At 50.1% G+C, this 21,691-nt stretch overlaps 1 protein-coding gene across 2 annotated transcripts in view; it reads right to left on the reverse strand.

The window, feature by feature from the left end:
• Positions 1–21,691, reverse strand: part of KAZN (kazrin, periplakin interacting protein) — a 203,785-nt gene that overhangs the window by 9,835 nt on the left and 172,259 nt on the right. For both annotated transcript variants that reach the window (XM_088178556.1, XM_088178557.1), the window contains one exon: positions 2,999–3,190. In XM_088178556.1, coding sequence (XP_088034682.1) covers positions 2,999–3,190 — 192 coding nt within the window. The remainder of the gene's footprint in view (positions 1–2,998; positions 3,191–21,691) is intronic.

Here is a 21,691-nt window from a genome sequence, read left to right on the forward strand (position 1 = left end):
CAGAGGCCTTTCCCCAGCCCAAATATTATTCCTGGGGAGTCACAGCTTTGAGCTGATGGTAAGGGATGGAGAAAACCAGGCTACAACCCATTTGTGGAGCAGAAGCAACCAACCATGAAGTTGGTTCCTGCCTTTCCAAGCAGCAGGGAAAGCCAGCCTGAGGTTTCCACCCTGGCACTCAAAAAGGAAACAGAAACCAGGTTTGCTCTCCGTGTGATAATCCCTCAGGCAAGCTCCAGCATATTGGATAAAGCTTCCCAGAAATGGGGTTGATTCCACGAGCCCACACACTCATGGATGTCACCCAGCCAAGAGGCTCCTTGAATCCTCCAGGCACTTGGGCACAGTCCCTGCCCACAGCAGGACCAGCAGTAATAAAGCTGTCTGCAACTTCTCCCATCAGGGATTTCCACACCAGAAATCCAGACCACATCTACACCTTTCCAGCCAGGACAGGAGAAATAATAACTGCACCAATGCTGGAAGCACAATTCAGAGTCTCAGCCGTGGCAGAGGTGGAGAGGGTGCTAGGATGTAGCACTATGGGGTTTTAATTGGATGTTAATGGATTTTAAAAAGTGCAAGAGATGGAATTAGCCCAGGAAAAAGTGGAATAAAGATGCACAAAGCACATGCTGACAGAAATAAAGAAACTGGTCGAGTTGCTCTTGCAGAGCATCCTGTGCTGGGACAGATCTCTGCTCCTGCCCTCCACAGCAAGGACTTGTTAGCATGGCACAGGGAAGATGCAGCACAGGCTGATCAGCTTTATCCCTGTGCCAAATACTGTTGGGAAGGGCTGGAAATGGTCCTCCAAAGGGAGACAATGAACCCATCCTCCATGGAATCCATCACAAACCAAACCCTGTGTGGTTGTGTAAAATAAAGGCTCTTAAAAACTGCTGGAGTCCCCAAGAGCAAACCCGACCAGAAAACCCTCTCTGCTTCCCTCTGCAGCATGGCCTGGCGAGCCAAGATCCATCTGAACCAGCTGTGCTGCACTTCCAGGCTCAGAGCCAGCCATGATGACAGATTTCCATATAATTTATCTGCTAATGACATTCCACAGGACCCACCATGGATCGTGGGCTGCTGCAGGCACAGGGATGCTGCAGCCAATGCTGCTGGATGTGGGGCAGCCTTTGGTGAGGGTGTGGGACTGGGGTGCAGGAGTGCAGGCTGTGAGGAGGAGCTGCTCTTGGGAGATGCTCTGACTGCAGGACCCAACTGACACAGATCCCTGAACTATAAGACAGTGTGGCCAAGTTTCCCTGTGCTCCTGGCACGGCCTTATCCTGCAGTTCCTTACTACAGAGCCATGACTTCCCCACGGTGTCCATCAGCAGCTCTGTCTCCCCTGGCAGAACCAGGCACCAGACACCGTTTTTCCTCCAATTTTGGCCACGTTTCTCTCTGGACAATTTTTCATGGAAAGGAAAAAGGATTTTTTCCCCCTCCAGTTGCTGATCTCGTTTTCAAGTTATCCATCTCAGTCACTGCTGCCAAACCTGCTCTGCTGCTCAGAGCCTCCAGCCCGGACAACTTTCCCAAAAACCACAAAAACTTCTCAATATTGCAGGACAGGGAAGGAACATCAATTGACAAAAAGCTTCCTGCTATGTGCCAATCCAAGTGCCAGCTGAGATTCTCTCTTCCCAGCGACCACACCTACAGAGAAGTCCTGGAAAACCAAGCTCAGAGGCTTGACTATTGGCAAATAAAAGCTCAATAAAACCCCAGCATTATATTCCTTAAATACTCACAATTTTCAAGCCAAACTCACTTTTGCTCTGGACTATCCTCCACAGAAGCACATATGACCTCATTGCAGCTTCTGAGATGACTTCTTACTCTTATTTTTTTGCAACTAGCATTATAATAGTTCTGCTTTTCTGCATTTTGCACTTATCAGCACTTCCCCCCTGTCCCGTCCCATCCACATGGAGCAAATATTCCCTAATTGCAGTTTTTCTCCTCCAATTACAGTTCTATAAACCCAGAGCATTTCCTGCTGCCTGAGGCTGCACTGGCGGTGTGGGGGGAGGCAGGATTTTGGAGGTATTTTGGCTGCTGCTGATACATAAGGATATTTTTACACATCAGAGAGTGATAACAAAATTTCCTGAAGTCCTTTCACCAAATACTGACTCAGCCTAATTCCCTGTGCCTCTGAGCATCTCAGCATCCTGGACAGGGGGAGATGCAGAGGCCCCACAGCTCCCCACGTGCCGTTCAACCTCTGAGCCTGAAAACTTTTGACAGCTTCTCCTCATAATCCGCAAACACGAGCTGACAAGTGCAAGTTATACTCGGTATGCTGGGGATTTGAGATGATATTTAGAGCCACGGCACTGCCAGGGTTTGACACGTGAGAGCTTTCCCTGCTCAGGACCATCCCCTGGCTCCAGCTAACAAACCATCCTGTCTGCATTTATTGCCAGCTTGCTTTTAGAGTGGAAAAGCTGCAATGTTGTATTTTACTCCACGCACCCCACTCCTGGGGTTTGCTGTGCTGGTGAGGAAGGGAGAGCACAGCCCCGACTGCCACAAAAACCCCCAAAGGCAGGCATGAGGGAAGGAGGAGACCCTGCACTCACCTGGAGTTAACCCCACGTTGGACAAGGAAAGGTGCAGTCACCAGGAATCTCACAGATTCCCTCCCACACGTCCGAGGGGCTCCAATCCAACCCAAACCCCATCACCAGCTGCATTTCAGCTGCTGCCTCGGCTCTGCTCTACAGCTGTGCAGGAATTCCTTTGCAGTGCTGCAATCAGCCCTCACATCCCATTTCCCAGCCCATTGCTGCACCCCGGTCCAACCCAGCTCCACACCACCCCTTGCTGGGGCAGGAGAGCAGGGAGGGTCCCAGCGACACCAAACCCCCACCAGCAGCGCCTGGTGAATGCACTCTGCAGAGTGCAGGTGAAAAGCGTGGCTTTTCCTTTCATCATTCACCAACTTTTTGGAAGTTGAGGCGGGGTGTGGTGCAGCCCTTACCCTGCAGAGCCTCCTTGGCACGTGCCAGCTCCTGCTCCTTCTGTGCCAGCTGCACCTTCAGCTCGGTGGCCGAGAGCACCTCCGGGGATTTGCTGCCGTGTGTCTCCTCCAGGTCCTTGGTCAGCATTTCCTTCATTTGCCGGAGCAGGTGGACCTCCTCCTGCAGCTGGGCCACCTCCTCCCGCAGCAGCGCTGGAGGAAGAAGAGACACAATGTGAGGAAGTGAGTGATGGCTCCCGGCACAGCTCCCAGTCCCTGCTGGAAACTCCAAAACTCAAACCCACGGGGAAATGCTGCTGGAGGGGTGGCCCCTCCCTTGCTGGCAAAACTGCTCTGCACAGCCCAAAACCTGCACCACGCTGGGACTGGAGGAGGAAGAGGATGGATGTGATGGGAAAGAGGCGGGGAGCCTCCACTGGGTGATGGTTTTTGCATTAAAAAAATAAAAATAGATATTAATATGTAATAGTAATAGTAAGAAGAAACCAAGAAGGACTTTCCTATCCAAACCACTCACTGACAGGGCTGGGGTCCAACAGAGTCTCCTGAGCTCCCACACATCTCAGCTCTGCCTCCAGCCGCCCACATGCTCAGGGCACACTCAACAAAACCACTGTGAGACTGGAAAAGGGAAGATGACACCTCCATCTGCAGCCCCAAATCCTGAGTTTTGCAGATTTACACCCAGTGACTGCTCACTCCTCCAAGCAGCTACACTGCAGGAGCATCCTGGCAGAACCCAGCCGGGATCCCCTCCACATCAGGCACTGGAGGAAAGCTCCAGCACCTCGTTTCCTACAGCTGCACCCACTGTTTCATGTAATAAAGTGCCTTTCTGCTATTTCCACATTGCACCCATCACCCTCATCACACAAAACACTTTTGGGCTGTGCATGTGCCATTGCAATCCTCCCTCTGAGTTTGGCTTCACTTTCCCCTCCTTTAAAAACAGGTGGAGAAAAGCCCTTTTACATCCCAAACTGGCTTATTGATTTCACAGAATCATAGAATGGCTTGGATTGGAAGGGACCTTAAAGACCATCCAGTCCCACCCCCTGCCATAGGCAGGGATACTTTCCACTAGACCAGGCTGCTCTAAGTCCAACCTGGACTTGAACACTTCCAGGGATGGGACATCCACATCCTCTTGGGTTGGCATCATGGACACGGGGAGAAAAAATGACCCCGTCAGCACACGTGTCACAGTCACCAGAAAAACAAAACAGAAATTAAACCCAAACGCCTCCTCCCTAAACCACCGTGCTTGTGTCCTTTCCCCAGTGCAGCAGCCAGCCTGGAGGACACCAGCTGGACACGGAACATGGGGATTTTTCCCCTTACTCCTCCTGCATGGGCTGTTTCCTTGCCAGCAGCGCTGGCCGGGAGGTGACGCCGGCGGCAGGACAGGGAGAGGCAGCTCCCCCCGGCAGCTGCGCCAGGAAGGCAGAAAATCTGCTGCACATACTTGAAATGCTTCCCCAATGAAAACTGGCAAGGCCCCATTCTGTAAATTATTTAGCAATAAAGTCACTAATGAGGAACAGTCGAGCTCCGGGCTGGGGGGGGGTTTGGTGCAGCCCGAAGTGCTTTATTGAAATCCGGGAAAAAAGCAAGAACTGGAGGAGGCCAAGGCCAACAGGATCTTCCCCAGGGATGGGAGAAATGCAGTGTGTCCTCTCCAGCCTCTGGGAACCCTGAGAGGATGTGAAGGGCTCACACATGGTGGAGTATTTAGTGTGTAAAACTCACCCAGTGCCCTCCCCAGCCACAGAAATCCCCTTGCAGCCCCACAAAATACCCCTGGCTACAACAAATAGCTCCTTTTTTTTCCCCCACTGATAACTGATTTTCACCTTTTCCTTACACGCCACTTCACCAAGGGCTATTCCTGGGAAAAAAATTAACCAGCAGATGAGGATGGAGGCAGGGCAGCTTGCACAGGGGGTGACTGATCCCGATGGATTCCTGCAAATTGCAGGATTTTGGTGGGAACCAAGAAAATCCCCACGAAGCAGGAAGTGATCTGGGAAAGGGAGAGGGAAGACAAGACTAAGGACAGACAGCCTGGGAGGAATTCTGCAGCAAAGAATTCCAGAGGGGTCTTTGGGCATGGCCCAAGGTGCTGTGAGGCACTGCCCAGTGCAGCTCTCCAAAAATGCACTGATCCCCTCTGGTCACAGTTAGAAACACTGAAAAAACTGAAAAGCATCTCTCCTCCGAAACAGGCAACAAGGGATTTTCATCCCCACTTAGTACTCGGCTCCTGAACCAGGCAGAAACTGCTGAAGGATTAAAATCAGAGATCTGTGAGAAGCTACAGATGTAATCTGGAGAGAAGCATGCAGCACCATGCTCTCCACGCTGCTGGCTGCAAGCCAAAGCCTATGGAGAACCTGAATTATTGATCAGCCATATATCCAAAATTCTTACTTTTACAGACACAGAATTTGAGATAGACTTACATATATATATCTGTAGAAAAAAGGATTATGGTCTGCAATATATAGTTATATTTGCTACATATATATTATTATACATATGGCAAAGCCAAATCCGGTTTAAATATATATATATATATATATATATATAAATATAAAATTGGAAAGCAAAATCCATGCAGACAGGGTTTGATAGGAAAATCCCTCTTTCCAACTCCCTCTCAGGGCTCCTGCCAATGTCATGGAATCACAAACTGGTTTGAGTTGGAGGGGAGCTTAAAGCTCATTTTGGGCTGGGTTGTAGTGGTGATTTATAAATGTCAGGCCCTTGCACTTATCCCCTTGAGGAGATGATGGTGTGGGCTGCAGAGGGGGCTCATTTTGAGCCACTCTCAGTCCCTCGTGGTGTCCAGGTGTTGAAGGGAGGGGTTGGATGTGTTGCCTTTGCCCCAGCAAGTCCTGGGCAGTGGCAGTAGCTGGCTCCTCTTACAAATGCTTTGGGTTGGAGGGACCTTCAAGCCCATCTCATCCCAGCCCCTGCCATGGGCAGGGACACCTTCCACTGTCCCAGGATGCTCCAAGCTCTGTCCAACCTGGCCTAGGACACTTCCAGGAACGGGGCAACCACAAATTCTCTGGGCACACACCTGCAATGACACCCACCTGTGTACAGGATTTCTATCACTCCAATGCTTCCTCTGCTATTCTGCCCACCAAAATCACACCAACTATCCCTCTCAACCAAAATCACACCAACTATCCCTCTCAGCCAAAATCACACCAACTATCCCTCTCAACCAAAATCACACCAACTAGCCCTCTCAAAGCACAGAGCATCTGCTCTCCATCACTCTCCTCCAAGCTTCCATCCCACCCTTCCAGCATCTCCTGCTCACAAGTGTCCATGGAGAAATCCCATGTTATTGGCATAATTTACATTAAGAGACTCAACTTGAAAGGGAAATTTTAGCTTCATTTTAGAACAGGGGGGAGGAAACCCCCGCTGCTCTGCCAAGTTAAAGTACCTAAATAAATGACCCAAAACATGTCGTTTGCAGGCAGCTCTTAGTGATCATTACAGAAAAGTTCCAATAGCTGGGAAAATGGAGTCAATTGTTCAGGAACCTCATTTCAGCCTCTATTTCTTCCACATAGAGATGGCTGAGGGAGGATTTCCATGTGATTCCTAGGAGCTGGATGGAGCTGTGCCTCTACTTGAAGCTGCAAAGGAGTCTAAAGTGAGCACCAGCCCTCTCTAGCAGGGAGCTGGGCTCAGTGCCCCTCACAAGGGACTCCACACACCCCCAACATGATGCCAAAGCAATCAGGAGAAGAGAATATTTTTAAAAGGCTTTTTTTTCTGCAGTTCACCCTTGCAAGTGTTATTATATCAGGGTGCAAAGTTAAATCTGTCATTAGGAATCACCTCCTAAATGCAACAACCTCAATGTAAAAAGCTTTCACAGCACATTTCCCCCAATATTTTTATCCCTTTCAAATTTTCCCTCCTCTTTTTAACCTTTTTTTCTGGGGAGGGAGGGGAACTGGGTGCCTTCTGTAATTCCTGACTACTCAGACAAGAAGGAGGTATTGCCTTGGATGGACAAGCCCCATCACTCATCCCAACCCCTTCCAAATCTGCTGCAAGTGGGCAGAGATGAAAATAATACAATTTAAACATTTCCCAGAGCAACTGATGAAAACTACCATTCCCACTGAAATAACTGGCTGTTAATTATATTTTAGTTGATCACATTAAACTTCCATGACACTGCTGGATTCTGCATCCTTTATGCTTCAACCATTGATGGGTGTTAACAGACACCACCAATTAGATTTTTTTTTTTTTTTTAATTGTGATGAATGCCTCCAGACAGCCTTTGGGGCTGAAGTTTCCACTCCTGCTCCTGCAAATCCCATCTTGGACTCCTCTGGGCAGCAGACCAACTCTCCATGCAGCAGCAAAGTCTTTTACTGGCCTTGGAACAGGCATCACTTTCATTTAAAAGCCTTTTTTTTCCATGTCACTCAGCTGACACGATTGCTGTACACACATTTCTGCCTTAGGAGGGGACGTATTAAAAATGGATGCAGAACAAACGCTGAGGCTCGTGTGGGTGAATCAGTATCTCAGGTGAAAGCTGCATTTTGTGCCGCTTTTGTGAGTTTGATGGTGAGATGGTTTTTGCTTTGCTGGGCACAAGTCAAGGGTGTATTTTTATCCAGAACATCAGCAGGATAAATATACATGAACACACACCTCTGTCCTAGGATGAGAAATGCAAGGGTCATAAAGAACCTTATAAGAAAAAAAATAAAGATTCAATACTCAGGGATGAGCTGAGTTTGTATTTTAAAGAGCATCTCATCACCTCTGATTTTTAAGCAGCTTCTCAGCTTGGGACCTCCTGCTTGCAAAGGTGCAGAAAGCTGGAGAGGGACTTCTGACAAGGGTCTTGAAGTGACAGGACAAGGGGGAATGGCTTCCCACTGACAGAGGGCACAGTTGGATGGGATATTGGGAATAAATTCTTCCCTGTGAGGGTGGGCAGGCCCTGGCACAGGGTGCTCAGAGAAGCTGTGGCTGCCCCTGGAATTGTCCTAGGCCAGGTTGGACAGAGCTTGGAGCATCCTGGGATAGTGGAAGGTGTCCCTGCCCATGGCAGGGGCTGGGATGAGATGGGCTTGAAGGTCCCTCCAACCCAAGGCATTTGTAAGAGGAGCCAGCTACTGCCACTGCCCAGGACTTGCTGGGGCAAAGGCAACACATCCAACCCCTCCCTTCAACACCTGGACACCACGAGGGACTGAGAGTGGCTCAAAATGAGCCCCCTCTGCAGCCCACACCATCATCTCCTCAAGGGGATAAGTGCAAGGGCCTGACATTTGTAAATCACCACTACAGCCCAGTCCTGCTGTGCATCCCAGGCACATCCCTGAGTACGGAGTCTCTGCAGCACTGTGGCACTCCATGACCTCACAGGAGCTCTTGGCTACCCAGTGCTCCCTCCTGGGTGGGTGCCAGGGCGCCCAGCAGAGCCTCTTGGATTAATTAAATGAATTTTGGCTTTGCACAGCTATCTCCCACTTTTAAATAAACTTTTACTTCCACCCTATGCTGCTGCTGCAGTGCTACGAGTGAGCTGTCACACCTGGCCACAGACAATCCATAATAACTTCAGGGAAAAGCGTTCACCCAGTGAGAGCACATCTTGCAAACACCACTTCTGAGCATTTCCTGACTTAGACATCAGCTCGGCCTCAGCGTGCCCACATGGTGACAGCTCTGGGACAGAACCCCCAGCCCCACACACACTGACCCATGCCCCACCACCCAGCTGGGGCAGGACGTGCAGAGACCGCCTGCTTGCCAAGTTACCCCCACCCCAAAAATAAGGATTATTCCACCACGCAGTCACCCAGTCTCTGGTCTGCCCTGGCCACATGTTGGTGGGTGTCTCACAGGGGATGTAAATAAATACAACCAGATCTGAACCCCTGTGCATGCCGGCGGGAGGGTGAGGGCGAGCAGAGGGGCTTGGGGGCCAGGCTGGGGCTTGTGGAGGCTGCCAGAAGCACACAGGGCAGAAGAGGCACTGGCTGACAGGCTGAGACCCCCGCGGCAGCCCCCGGAGCCGGCTCCGAGCCCTCCCCAGCTCCCGGCTCGCTCCAACTTCTCCGGGACACAAGATGGACCGCGGGACACCGGGAGCCGCCCGCCCCGACCCTCCCCAGCGCCGCGGGGGCACGGAGCCCCTCTCCCCTGCCCCTGGCTGGTCCCGGGCGAGGGGACAGCACGGCCACCACCGCCACCCTGCCCGCGGCCCCGGCGGCTCCCGGCGTTGTTTTGTTTCTCCCAGGAGGAAGCGAGCTCCAAGCACAAAGCGAGCTCGGGGAAGCCGCGCACGCCGGGCTGCCAGCGCTGCCGGGGACCCTCCGGGGACCCCCTTACCTGGGTGGGCTAAGCGGGGGCACAGCGCCCTGGCCGGAGCATCGTCGGCGGCCGGCCCTGGCCGTGCCCGGGCAGCCGGACAACGGGCCGGGCGCGGAGCGGAGCCCTGCTGGCAGCGGCACGTCCCCGCCTTGCTCTCCTCCTGCTCCGACTTCATGGCGGGGCACGGCGGGCCCGGGGGTGGCCGGGGGCGAGGAGGGGTCCCCGGGTGGGCGGCTCCTCCCCGGTAGCGCCCGGCAGAGCGCGGAAGTGCGGCCAGCGCTACCTGCGCCGGGAATTTGACCTCTTGCCGGTGGCTTGATGTCACGGCTCGGAGGAGTGGCTCTGCCCCGCACAGCCCGAGGTGCGCGGGACCGCGGCCACACAACTCCCCCGGAGCCCCGGGGCCGCGCAGGAACCCGCGGCCGGCCGGCGGCGGAAATGATTCCCGGCTGGAATCATCCATCGCTGCCGCCGCTGCCACCCACCGAGCGGCCGCAGCCACGTCCCGGCTCCATCGGCACCGCTGTCGGCGATACTCGGCCAGCGAGGGGGAGAGCTGAGGCAGGAGGGCGGCGAGCAGCCCCGGAGCCAGCGCACGGCTCGGGTCAGCTCGCCCTCGCAAGGCAAACATAAAGAGTTTTTTCTCGCAATGCAGTTGTTACTTATTTTATATAGGATGGCGCGAGCAGAGACAAAGCAAAACCCGTTGAGAACGCAGAGACCACCTGCCTTTCTGTGATAAAAGCCACATAAAAATACACCAGAACAACCAAACTCTCTGAAACCCAGCACGCTGGTATACCTTTTCCATAGAATCATTAAGGCTGGAAAAGACTCCAAGATCAAGTCCAACTTTTAACCAAATAGCACCATGGCCACTAAACTATATGGCACAGTGTCACATCTGGTTGTTTTTTGAACACTTCTAGGGATGACAACTTTACCACTTCCCCTGAGGAGCCTGTTCCAATGCTTAATCACTCCTCCAGTGAGGAAATTTTTCGTAATACGAATATTTTTTTGCTTCCTATGTTCCACGGTGCACTATTACCTGCCCTCACCCTGCTGCCTGGGCTGCCTGTTTCCAAGGCCCCACAGCAGGTCTGCTTTGTAAAGTTTTTCACCTGCCAAAGCGATGAAGAACTGGGCAGAAGCCCTTTGGTTTTATGAATTTTTGCCTGTCTCTACACTGTTGATCTCACTAGACGAGCCCTGCTGCTGGCTCGGGGATGCTCTGGAGGCAGCCTCAGCACACTGCAATCACACACCTCTTGCTCTGCCCAGGAAGGCAGCGCTTGCACAAAGCTCATAAAACACAGTCCAGAACAAAAATAATCACCATATTCCCCTTTACAACAGCACGAAGCCTCTGCCAGCCACCATGAAGCCAGCTCCCCCACCCTACAGCAGCAGTATCTCAGGCATGGGGAAACTGAGGCACACCCCGTGTCCATGGGCTTTGACGTTTTGGGGAAGTGGGAAATGAGGAGGAGTGAGCTGTCCTGGCTAGGAAAGGATGCACCCATGGCCACCCGGGTCAATAAACCAGGTTGTCACCCACCCCGTGACCCTCCTGGCCTCCCAGTGCGCTGGCGGGCATTGCCCCTTCCCTATCCTGCTGCTTCCTCACCACAGGCTTGGGGAGGGAGTTGGTTTTGTTGTGCAACAAGCGCTGGTTCTCATTGCGGCAAACTCGGTGCGCGCACCACGCTGGCACTGCCACACGGCCGGGCACGGCTCTGCTGCCAGGTGTGCGGTGCCCCACCTGCCATCACCCACCTCAGCTCCGGGAAGCCCAGGAAAGCTCTGCGTCACCTCCCATCGCGCCCTGCTTGCACAACTCCTCTCGCCGGGGATCAAGTCGGAGCCCGCCCGTGCCGACTCAGCTCGCAGCGCAGCGGGACCGGCCGGAGCCTCCCCAGCGAGCCGGGAATCACCGCCGGCCCCGCGGCACCTGCGGGTTTAATCGTGCTCGGCACGTAATGGCAGAGCAAAGGTAGCCGTGTGACCTGCCACGGCACGGCAGGGTGCTGAGTGCATGCCCCGAACCAGAGCAGAGGGAGGAGGTTCTCCACGTCACTCGCATTGCACAAGCCCAAAGCTCCCCAAGAGCTCCACTCGGAGCCTCCTCCCTGGCAGAGGAGCCCGGTGAGCGAGCGGGAGTGCTGGGCTGGGCTCAATCCTGACTTCTGCTGACTAATGGTGGCCCGGCATTGTTAGTCACACCCGCAGCACGGGTCCGTGCTGACACACTGCAGCCCGGCTTCTCTTTGACCCGGCCATGGACCCGCAAAGGATTCCCCTGCCCCTTCCTTCGTGATTAATAATCCCTTCGGAAGGCACACGGAAAAACGGTGCTGCTTAAGTCAAAGGTGGCTCATGCCTCAGCTGGGTTTGTGTGGTGCCACCAGGCTCTGGGCACCGTGACAGGCAGCAGTCACCCTGTGGCTGTGCTTAAACTGGGGTTGGGTACTGGTCTCCTCTCCTTGGTCTGGATCAAGCCATTGCTGTGTAGTCAGTGGTGGTCCATGGCTTTAGCCAGGTGGAAGCTGAGGCCAGGGAGGTATTTCTGTCCCTGGAGCCACTCCCCCTGGATTCTGGCTGCTGATGGTGCTGGGAAAAGGACAAGTGCTGGTGTCAGTGCAGATGGGTCTGGCCCTTCATTCCAAATTGGCCAAGCTCCTTCAGCCCTCCCTAGCCAAGACCCTTCTTCAGGGGCAGGAGATCCTTCTCACCCAAGCCTGGCTCTGAAGGTCTCTGCAGGCTGATCCAAACTTAACAACTCCCACCAGAGGACAAACCTGCACCGTGTGTCCCATCTCCAGCTGCCTGGGCATGGTCTCACCAGAGTTATGGTTATAGAAGCAAGCAAGCTACAGGTGGTTACCACCAAAAATTGTCCCAACTCTGCCAGAAAGCCTAGCCATCACCCCCAAGGGCAGGGCCTACCAGAGACTGGCAACAAGTCAAGTTGGGGTCAAAACATTGTCCAGCCCTGGCACAGGCTGCCCAGGGCACTGGTGGAGACCCCAACCCTGGAGGGATTTAACAGACATCTGGATGTGGCACTTGGGGACATGGGTTAGTGGTGGCCTTGGCAGTGTTGGTTGGACTGCATGATCTTAGAGGGCTTTTGCAGTCTTGATGGTCTTATGATTCTGTGAAAAAGCAACTCAGCTTCAGCACTGCTGCTCCAAAGGGAACAGCTCTCCCTCCCTACATGGAATAGGAGCTGGTGGCTGATAAATGCAGCTTGAGCATATGGCTGGTGCTGTGTGTCACTGCCCTGGAGGCACCAGCGCCTGCAGCCACTGCTGTGCAAGCTCAGCCCTGCCTGAAGAATCCCTGCACAAGGGCAGTGATGCATCCATGCACCTTCATCCAGGAGCTGGCCCTTGAGAGCCACATCTGACCTGGAGCACAGAGCTCCGTAAAAACCACCAGAACAGAAAAATCTGGAGACCTCATACAAAGTCTCCTGCTTCAAAATGCCACCTGCTTCCAGGAAAACTTCCTAAAACTTCTCTCCCACGGCCATGGGAACCCCCTTCTCCATCCCCCTCTTTTGTGAAATAAAGATAACAGAGTGAGGGCATGTTTCAAAACAGAGCTGATTTCTTTTCTCCCCCTGGTTTCTCTTTCAAGGAAAAACTTCTCTCAAAAATGACAGATTTTTGTCAAACATTTCACTCATGACAAATTGGCATTGTCATTGAGGAGAGCACTTGGCTGGGAATTTCGGAGGCGCTTCGGGAACCTCCATCTGCTTTTACCGAGTTAAAATCTGACGGTGGTGAGTTTGGAGAACGTAACATGTGAGGCAAGGATTAATTAACATCGATCTGGCTCCAAAACCAGAGGCGGTGAGAGTAATTTTCATTGAGGAACTTGGCACTGCTGAGCACCTCCTCCTCCTTCAGTGCTGCCAGAGTATTCTGAGCTCCTGAAAATCACACGTGCATCACCAAGAGTTTTTGCAGTTATTAATTAAAGCCTCGGTAGTGAGAAAAATTTTAATTTTTTTGTTAGCTCCCCACCCAGGTCATACACAGCAACTTTCCCCTTCTTGAAAACAGCACTGCAAAAGCTGTTTTAAAGAGGCAAAAAAGCAATGGGGAAAGGGCAAACATCATGTTGGTTCCAATCTCATTTGGGACAACTTCCTGAGCTCATCACAGTTATTTCTATTGTGTTTTTTAATTTTATCACGAGGATTATGGCTATCATCACAGACATTTTATGCCTAACTTCTGGGTTCTTTACAATATTTTCATTCAAATGCTAAAAGGCTCTAATGAGACTAAGATAATGGCCTGCAAATATAAATGACACAGATCAGAATAGGGGGAAATTGGTTAAAAAGGAAAACAAATAGAAATTATCCATCCTAATTTGCATTCAAAGTCAGTAACTGAGGAAAAATGGATGTATTATGGAAAGGGAGGTTTCACCTGGTACCTGAATCCAACAGAACCTGCTGTGCTTCTGCAACATCTGGATCCAGCTGCAAATGTCACTGACTCCTCCCTGCCCTCCCCAGCTTTGTCAGCACTAATGAGGTGAGGGATGGCACAGACAGCTGCACGTTTGTGGCTGTGGAGGGCCGGGGTGGGCATCGATCAGCAAAACGTGAGTTCTCCGAGAGCTTTGAACCACTGAACCCCACCAGAATCAATATTTTCCTTTTTAAAACAATGCTGGGGGGAAAAGCACATCTCATATAGATTCAGTGTTATTCTGGGTTTTACATTATTCATTGAACCTCATCCCATGTCATGCTGCAGTGAATATATTACCATATATGATGATACAAAAATTACACGACTCCTGCAAATACCCGATAAAGTGTCAGGCTGGGCTGCTAAAGGAGCTGCAATCACTCATTAGCAACGTGTAATTACAGTGCCACACGTTGGGGTTGTGCCTGTGCCACCAGTCACTGTACAGGGAAAGAGAAGGAAAATAATAGTAGTAGTAGTAGTAGTAATAATAATAATAATAATAGCAAAATACTAATACATAGGCAACAACAAACCCCAGAGTTGTGTGGTGCATCTCAAACTTCGGGAAACATTTTCTTATTGAAGCCTTATCTCCTCCACAACACATCCAGGAATGTCACTGCAAGGCCACCAAGGGCCACCGTGTCCCCAGAGCCTCCCAGCTCAGCCCACCCCAGCAGGGATCGTGGGGGCACTTGGAGGGGACAGGCTGCATGCAGAGAAATATCAGGGGAAATGGGAAGTCTGTCGGGAAAGGTTAATGATTTATCCCTGTGTATAAATGTGCTGCTGTTTCTAAAAATGGCTTTGCAGCCTCAATGCCCTGTGTGATTCGGATGGGGCTGAAGGTGGGCAACTCCACTCTGATATTGGCCACTATCTTTATACCCACGTATTACTGCCTTTCTAAATTACTTTTTTAAGCTGCCCTGGAGCTTCCCCAGAGTTTCTAATGCTCTGTCTTCATCAACCACTCCACCTACACACACACACACATACATATATATAAATATATGTATATTAGGGAATTCAGTATAGAAAACAGGTTTTTATGACACCCACACAACCTGCTGCATTCATCAACACAACCAAAACTTACTCAAACCCCATTTCTTTACACCCCAAACCTGCCACTCACCAGGCACAAGGCTTGTTCATGTGCATAGACTCCAAGTGATGCTACAGCACAATTTTTGGTTGCTTGCAGGAATTGCAAAGACAAAAAACCAGTAGGAATAAAGCCTGGCTGGGATTTGTGAGGCAGGTTAGGAAAGCCCAAGGGGCTGCATGGATCAATGACCTCTGAGCCTGGACATATCCCGTTCCCCTCCTGTCACTGTGTGTATCAACAGAATATTTATAAATCAATTGAAAGCAATTAATCAGCTAAAGAAAGATAAGGGATAATGAAGAAAAGAGATTAGCTGGCGATGCACAAACAGGGCTCCTCCAGGGAGGAACTGCTGTGGTTGGAAGCCTCCTCTGCAAAGCCTATTAGCTCCACTTAAAAAAGAAATTTAAAAGAGGCAACCTGAATAATTAAAAGGAAGAGTTAATGGTTCATGCTAACAGCTTCTAAAACCTGCAGCAGCCGTGTTTTGTTAACCAGGGGGACCTGCAGACAAATCACTGCTGCAGCTGCAGTCCCACATCCCTGCATGGAGCCCAACATCCCTGCATCCCCTGGCATGATGGAGCCAGGCAGGCTCACCTGGACACTGTGAGTCAAGGCAGGCTCACCTGGACACTGTGAGCTAAGGGAGGCTCACCTGGACACTGTGAGCTAAGGGAGGCTCACCTGGACACTGTGAGCCAAGGGAGGCTCACCTGGACACTGTGAGCCAGGCAGGCTCACCTGGACACTGTGAGCTGCATGGGGACACCACACTGCTGGTGTGACCAACCCTTTGAGCTGAGTTACAAACAATAACAGAGAAATGACCCCAGGATATGAGGAGAAGGCTCCACAATGTACATCCTGATATTACCCACCCAGTGTATCCCATGGTGGCTTTCCAATCACCAACCCACTCCTTGTTGGCTAAGCCAGGAATAAATATATAGTTGGGTTGGCTGCCAACTGAAAAATTAACCCCTGGCCAGGGCAGTCACCATTTCTGCCATTTTCTGTATGTTTTCCTACTGATTTTCCACCCTAATGCTTCCACACCAAACTCTGGGGAGGGGCGACCCAGGGCAGGACCAGCACCATTTTCCTTGCCTGTATTGCTGCCAATAATAATTTATTTCACACCCAGAAGATGCCAAAACCAGGGCTGGGCTTAATCCAGTCTGCAGGACCAGCACCACCATGATGGTGCCACTAAGAACTGGGTGCTTTTGGCCAAAAATCTTTCTGAACCTGCCACTTGATTTTTGAGGACAACCCAAAAATGCCCCATTCCCCAGCTGTGACCTGCAGCCTGGGGATGTTTGTGAGGAGCTTTCCCAAATTTATGGGGAAATTGGCAGCCTCCTCCAGTGCTGTGGGATCCCACCTGAGAGCTGGCAGTGGGTGGGCATCTTAATCAGGAAGACCCACCAATTCAGAGGGCTAAACACAGCATTTCAGTGCAATACTTGCCTTTTTCAAGTAGTACTCAACGAAATTGCCAGGTCAAGGCTGGAGCTAACAGGTTTTTTTCAGAGGAGGAAGGTAAACATCTCCCCACCTTCCTCACCAACCTGCAAGGCAGCAATTTAACCTTCAAGGTAGAGCTCACATTCATTTAGTAACAGCCCTTATCTACAGGCTAGGGCCAGAATAATTCCCCTGGGAACAATATATAATAGATAAAAATAACTGCACTGCAGCACGGACACGGATGGCACGAGCAGCTTCCTCCCTGCCCATCGATTTCCTGGCAGGTGAGGGGCTGGCAGCAGGAAAACTGCCCAAATTCTGATGCTCAGGAGGCTAATGTTGATTTAACAGGATAATGCTGGTCTTGGCAGGTGTGAATCCACAGGCTGAGCCCACGTCAGACTCTCCAGATGCCCCAGTGCATCCTGCTCCCACTGCACTGCCCTTCACCCTGAAGACCCAGAATCCTGTTTCAAAAACCTTATTTTTCCCCTCTTATTTTTAATTTTTTTTTTAAACAAATGAAATAAACTTGAAGGTTTTTCCAAGTGCCTAAGAGAGACAATATTTTACTTACCAATTATTCACCACTTACTGAACTTCTAATTTATGCTTATTGAAACTTTTCACTGCAAAGGTTGTTTTACCCTGCCTGGGGGTTCAGGACAAAAACTGAACACCTGGAGATTTTAAACCATTTTTTCCCCCACCAAAATCTTACTACTACACTAAATATCACAGCACACCTGACTGTGATGAAACAAATACACCCATGCCCATAAAATCAGAGAATGGTTTGGGTTGGAAGGGACCTCAAAGCTCATCCCATTCCACTTTCCTTCCACTATCCCAGGTTGCTCCAAGCCCCATTCAACCTGGCCTTGGATCAGGAATTCAAAACCCCTCTGGGCAAAAAAACCAAACTGACCCCAAATCTGTACTGGAAATGAGGTTTTTCAGTCTGAAAATGAGGAGGGAAATGCCAACCAGTACCGAAAATATGTTTGTTTTTCTGAAATACCCACAGTGTCACTGGATGGGATTGTGGCAATGGGTGGTGTAATGCTGCCCCATCTATTTTACACACATTCCCAAAGGCAGGAAAAGCCATTTAAAGCTGGGAGGGCTGCACTGGGTGCCTGCCTGGAATTAAACACCACACTAGGTAGCAAAGTTAATAAAAGTGACAGCCTTTTATTCATCTTGGCTTGTGCTGCAGTGCTTGGAGGCAGCAGGGAGCTGCTCTTATGGAATTATCAGGGCACTGCACCAGGCAAACCTGGGGCTGGGAAAATAGAATGAAATCGAAATTTTAAATAAAATAAAATAAATAAAATAAAAACCAAAGGGGGCAGCAGAAGGCATAGAAGCTGTATGTCAAAGCCAGCAGCACAATCCCAAGTTCTGACAGCATTAGGGTGGGGATTTGTGGGTTGGAATGTGGGACTGGATCCCTGTGGAATGAGCTCAACACTCTGTGGATTGAATCTTATTAGAGTGGAAAAGCACATCCCAGAGAAGGTGTGAGGATGCACTGAAACCCAGCTAAGCAGAAAGAGAGAAAAAAAGTATTTTATTTCCAGCCAGATGAAGCAAACCAGTGATGCTTCCTGGGGGAAGCCACTGCCTGCAATGTTCTGTTTGGAGAGCCCAGGGAAGTCGAGCACAGCAATTCCTGCAGCAGCAAAGCACCAGGTGAGTGAGCAGGGAGCAGGTGAGAACATCAGACTCCAGGAAAACAGGATCCCAATGACCCCAGATGCTGCACCCTGGCTGGAAATAGGTTGTGGAATGATTAATTTGATTTTTAAACTGCACTAAATGCCTTTCCAAGCTCCCCAAGAAATCCCCAGTGCTCTGTTAAGTGGGATGTACAAACCCTTCCATGCCCTGTTTTACTTGGTCATAGAATCCCACAATGGTTTGGGCTGGAAGAGACCTAAAAGCTCATCCTGTTCCACCCCTGCCATGGCAGGGACACCTTCCACTGTCCCAAGTTTCTCCAAGCCCCAATGTCCAGCCTGGCCTTGGGCACTGCCAGGGATCCAGGGGCAGCCACAGCTGCTCTGGGCACCCTGGAGAGTTCCTGCCACTCTTGCAGGGACAGCAGCCAGGGCACAGTGACAGTGCCATGAGGCTCCAACACGACATCCTTGATATTCCTGAGATCATCCAGGGACAAACACGGGGCAGCAGGGAGGGGAGGTGGGACAGGAGCAGAGAGGAGGAGAAGGGAGAGTTTACTGGAGCAAGATGGACAACAGCAGCTGCTAGTTTTCATCACTGCATCACAAATCTCACAGTAATGATTGCATCTGGAGTCTTCTTCTCTTTCTTCTCTTCCCCAACTTTACTTTTTTTAAGTCAGGCTCATGAAAATCTCATAAATAATTTTCTATGACCAATATAGAAATACTCATGCATTTCCCCCCATGTGCTGCACAAGGCTCAGCAAGCAAAGCTGATAGCAGGAACCCTTATCCCTTCCACATAACCCAAACCATGGTTTTCAAATAGCCAGAGCTAGAAAATGAAAATAAGCAATACAGTGATCCTAAGAGACAGGTACCCAAGAAGCAATTGTATTAACTCAAAGCTAAATATGATCAAGAGTCATAATTCAAATATGGGTTTTCAATGTGGTACTTGAGGAAGACAAAAAAGATGTTATTTCCTGCTATTTATTCACATAAAGGTTCCAAAGTCATCCACCTTTTTACACTGCCCTCACAGGACCTCTCCCAAGCTGTGCCCAACACTGGGCATTTTCCCAGAGAAAACATTGTTGTACTGAAAAAATGAGGCCAATAATAACAAAAAAAAAATCCAAAGCAACGGGGGGATTTGGAGAAGATAAAAAAAGCCACAGGCAAATGCAATTCTTTCTACTTGGTGCAAGCACCAGTGTGTGGGACCAGGATGGGAGAAGAAGAGCCCAAATGATTCCAGGATTAGTTTTATAACTGGGAAAATTAAAGAAATAATTGATCATTCACACACCAGACACCCACTACACCCCACACGCTGCTGAGCACACCCAAAAGATTTCAAAGACTCAAAATTCTTCAAAACTCTTTTTCACTTGATAAAAGAGTGATTTAAAAAAAATTATCTAGCTGTTTTGTGCTGGGACAGGATCCTGGCCAAGCCTCCTCTCTCAGGGGCCGCCTGTGAGATCAGAAGGAAAAGCATCTAAAATTCAGGCTGGGTGAAAGGGTCTCCATTTCAATATTTCTAAATATAAAAGTCCCAGCAACGCCTTAAACAATTCAGGAGCTTTAGGAGAGGCACAGCACAGCCCCAAGTTGAGCCACTTTTGGTAACTGCTCTTTTCACCAACTTCCCCCCAGCTACGCCACAAAAATGATGGAAAAAATCTCTTTATTTTCTTAAGGGAGATTCACCCTCGCACCACAGTCCCCACAGGAGCACAAATATTTGATGCAATCGGAAAGAAAACAAAACCGTCCCGAAATGACAACTGAGAGGGAAACAATCTGGGAAGTTTTAACCTTCAAAATCTGTCTCTTAATTCTGGTTGTGATTTCTGCAGGCGAGGGAGGAGGAAGAAAACCCAGCCCGAGCGGTGTCTGCTCCTGCCTTACAAAGGCAACTTTAAATGGGATTTTAAGGGAACATGAGTAGGCCAGAGTTAATGCTATTAAAATTCAAAGTGCAAAGGCAGCCGATAATCCCAGCCGGATCCTGGGACAAGAATCCGATCGTGCAACACGCAGAGATTTGGTGCTGCTGGCTGCTATTGATTCCCTTTTATTGGAAAAGGGGAAAAAAAAAAAAAAAAAAAAAAAAAAGGGAGCAGGATCAACAAGGAAACCCAAAGCTCTTGGTCAGCCCAGCTCGCTTCCAACACCCGCGGCTCAGCAGGCGGAAAGGAAACCGCTGGCAAGCAGAACTCAAAAACGCAGGAAAAACAAAGATTTGGAGACAAAAATCATCCCCTGGGCTCTCAGAGCTGCCCAGGCGTGGATGTGTCTGCCTGGAGAGCAGCACAGCCCAGCCTGGAGCAGGGCACAGGGCAGGGAGGAGGTGATGCAGCTGCAGAGCAGCCCCAGAGCATCCACAGCAAGACATGAGCACAGAGCAGCACTGCCCGGGCAGCTCGGACACCTCAAATCCCAAACGTGCTCGTGATCCTGGGCACCTTCCTTTCCTGCACACTTCAGCCAGGCTCTGCATCTGCAGGAGCCACTGAGGGACCACTTAAGAGGAAAACAAGTGGAAATGCAGTCATTGTATTTATACACACAGACTGTTTTTATTTTTTTTAATTATATTTTAAAGCACACGGTCAAAATACTGCCTTGATTTTGTACCAGTTAATCCTACAGCCAGAGATTTTCCTCTGTTTCTTCAGCCACTTGCAAAATCCTCCCAAAAGATTGCTGGGGGTTATAGAGGAATTATGTTGGTTAGTGAGCCAGTTATTATCCCTCTGATAAGAGGAGCTGATCTGGGTGGAGAGGCATTGGCTCCACATTATTTGCAAGGAAAAATTAAAGCAGAGATAGTGGCAGGTTTGCTCAGCTCCTGCCTTATCTCCAAAGCGTGGCAGAGATATTATTTGATCCAGCTCTGGCCAGGGAAGGGAAGCAGAGCTCCAGGGGAATTCAGCAAAGGCAGTTTTTCCAGGCATTGGCAGCTCTAAGCACTGTGAAAAATCAAAATACAGCAACAGAGATGTTGAGGGGAACCTGCACGCTGGGAGTTTTGAACAGACACCTGGAAATTGGGTGCCCTGTGACTAAGATTTATTACATGGCAGAAGGCACCTATAAACCACACCACTGCAAGGTGTCATAAATTCCCTTCCTTAGTGCATGCAATCAAGCTGGACAGACTGAAGGCAGCCCCGAGGGGAGGCTGCACACCCAGGAGGGCTGGAAGTACCAGCTGCACTCCAGAGAAATCCTTCCAGCAGCCCAAGCAGCATCTCCAGAGAAAATGTGACAAAAAAGAAACTCTCCTCTGCCTTCACAGCTCTAAATAGGGCAGGACTGGATGTTATCTATGATGTTTTACATTGTTGTTTCAGTTGGGAACCACTGGGAAATGATTTGCAATTGAGGAAAGATTTTTAAAAATTTTTTATAACATTATATTTTTAGATTTGGGGTCACTAATCTAGCTCCCTGGAGCTATTCATTGCCCTGAGCCTGGTTTTGAGAGGGCAGCACCACACAAAGCTCTCAGCTTGAACAGAGATGAGGATGTGGT

This window comes from Sturnus vulgaris, chromosome 25 (genome assembly GCF_052056855.1).
Source record: "Sturnus vulgaris isolate bStuVul1 chromosome 25, bStuVul1.hap1, whole genome shotgun sequence".
In the NCBI taxonomy this organism is placed as follows: domain Eukaryota; kingdom Metazoa; phylum Chordata; class Aves; order Passeriformes; family Sturnidae; genus Sturnus; species Sturnus vulgaris.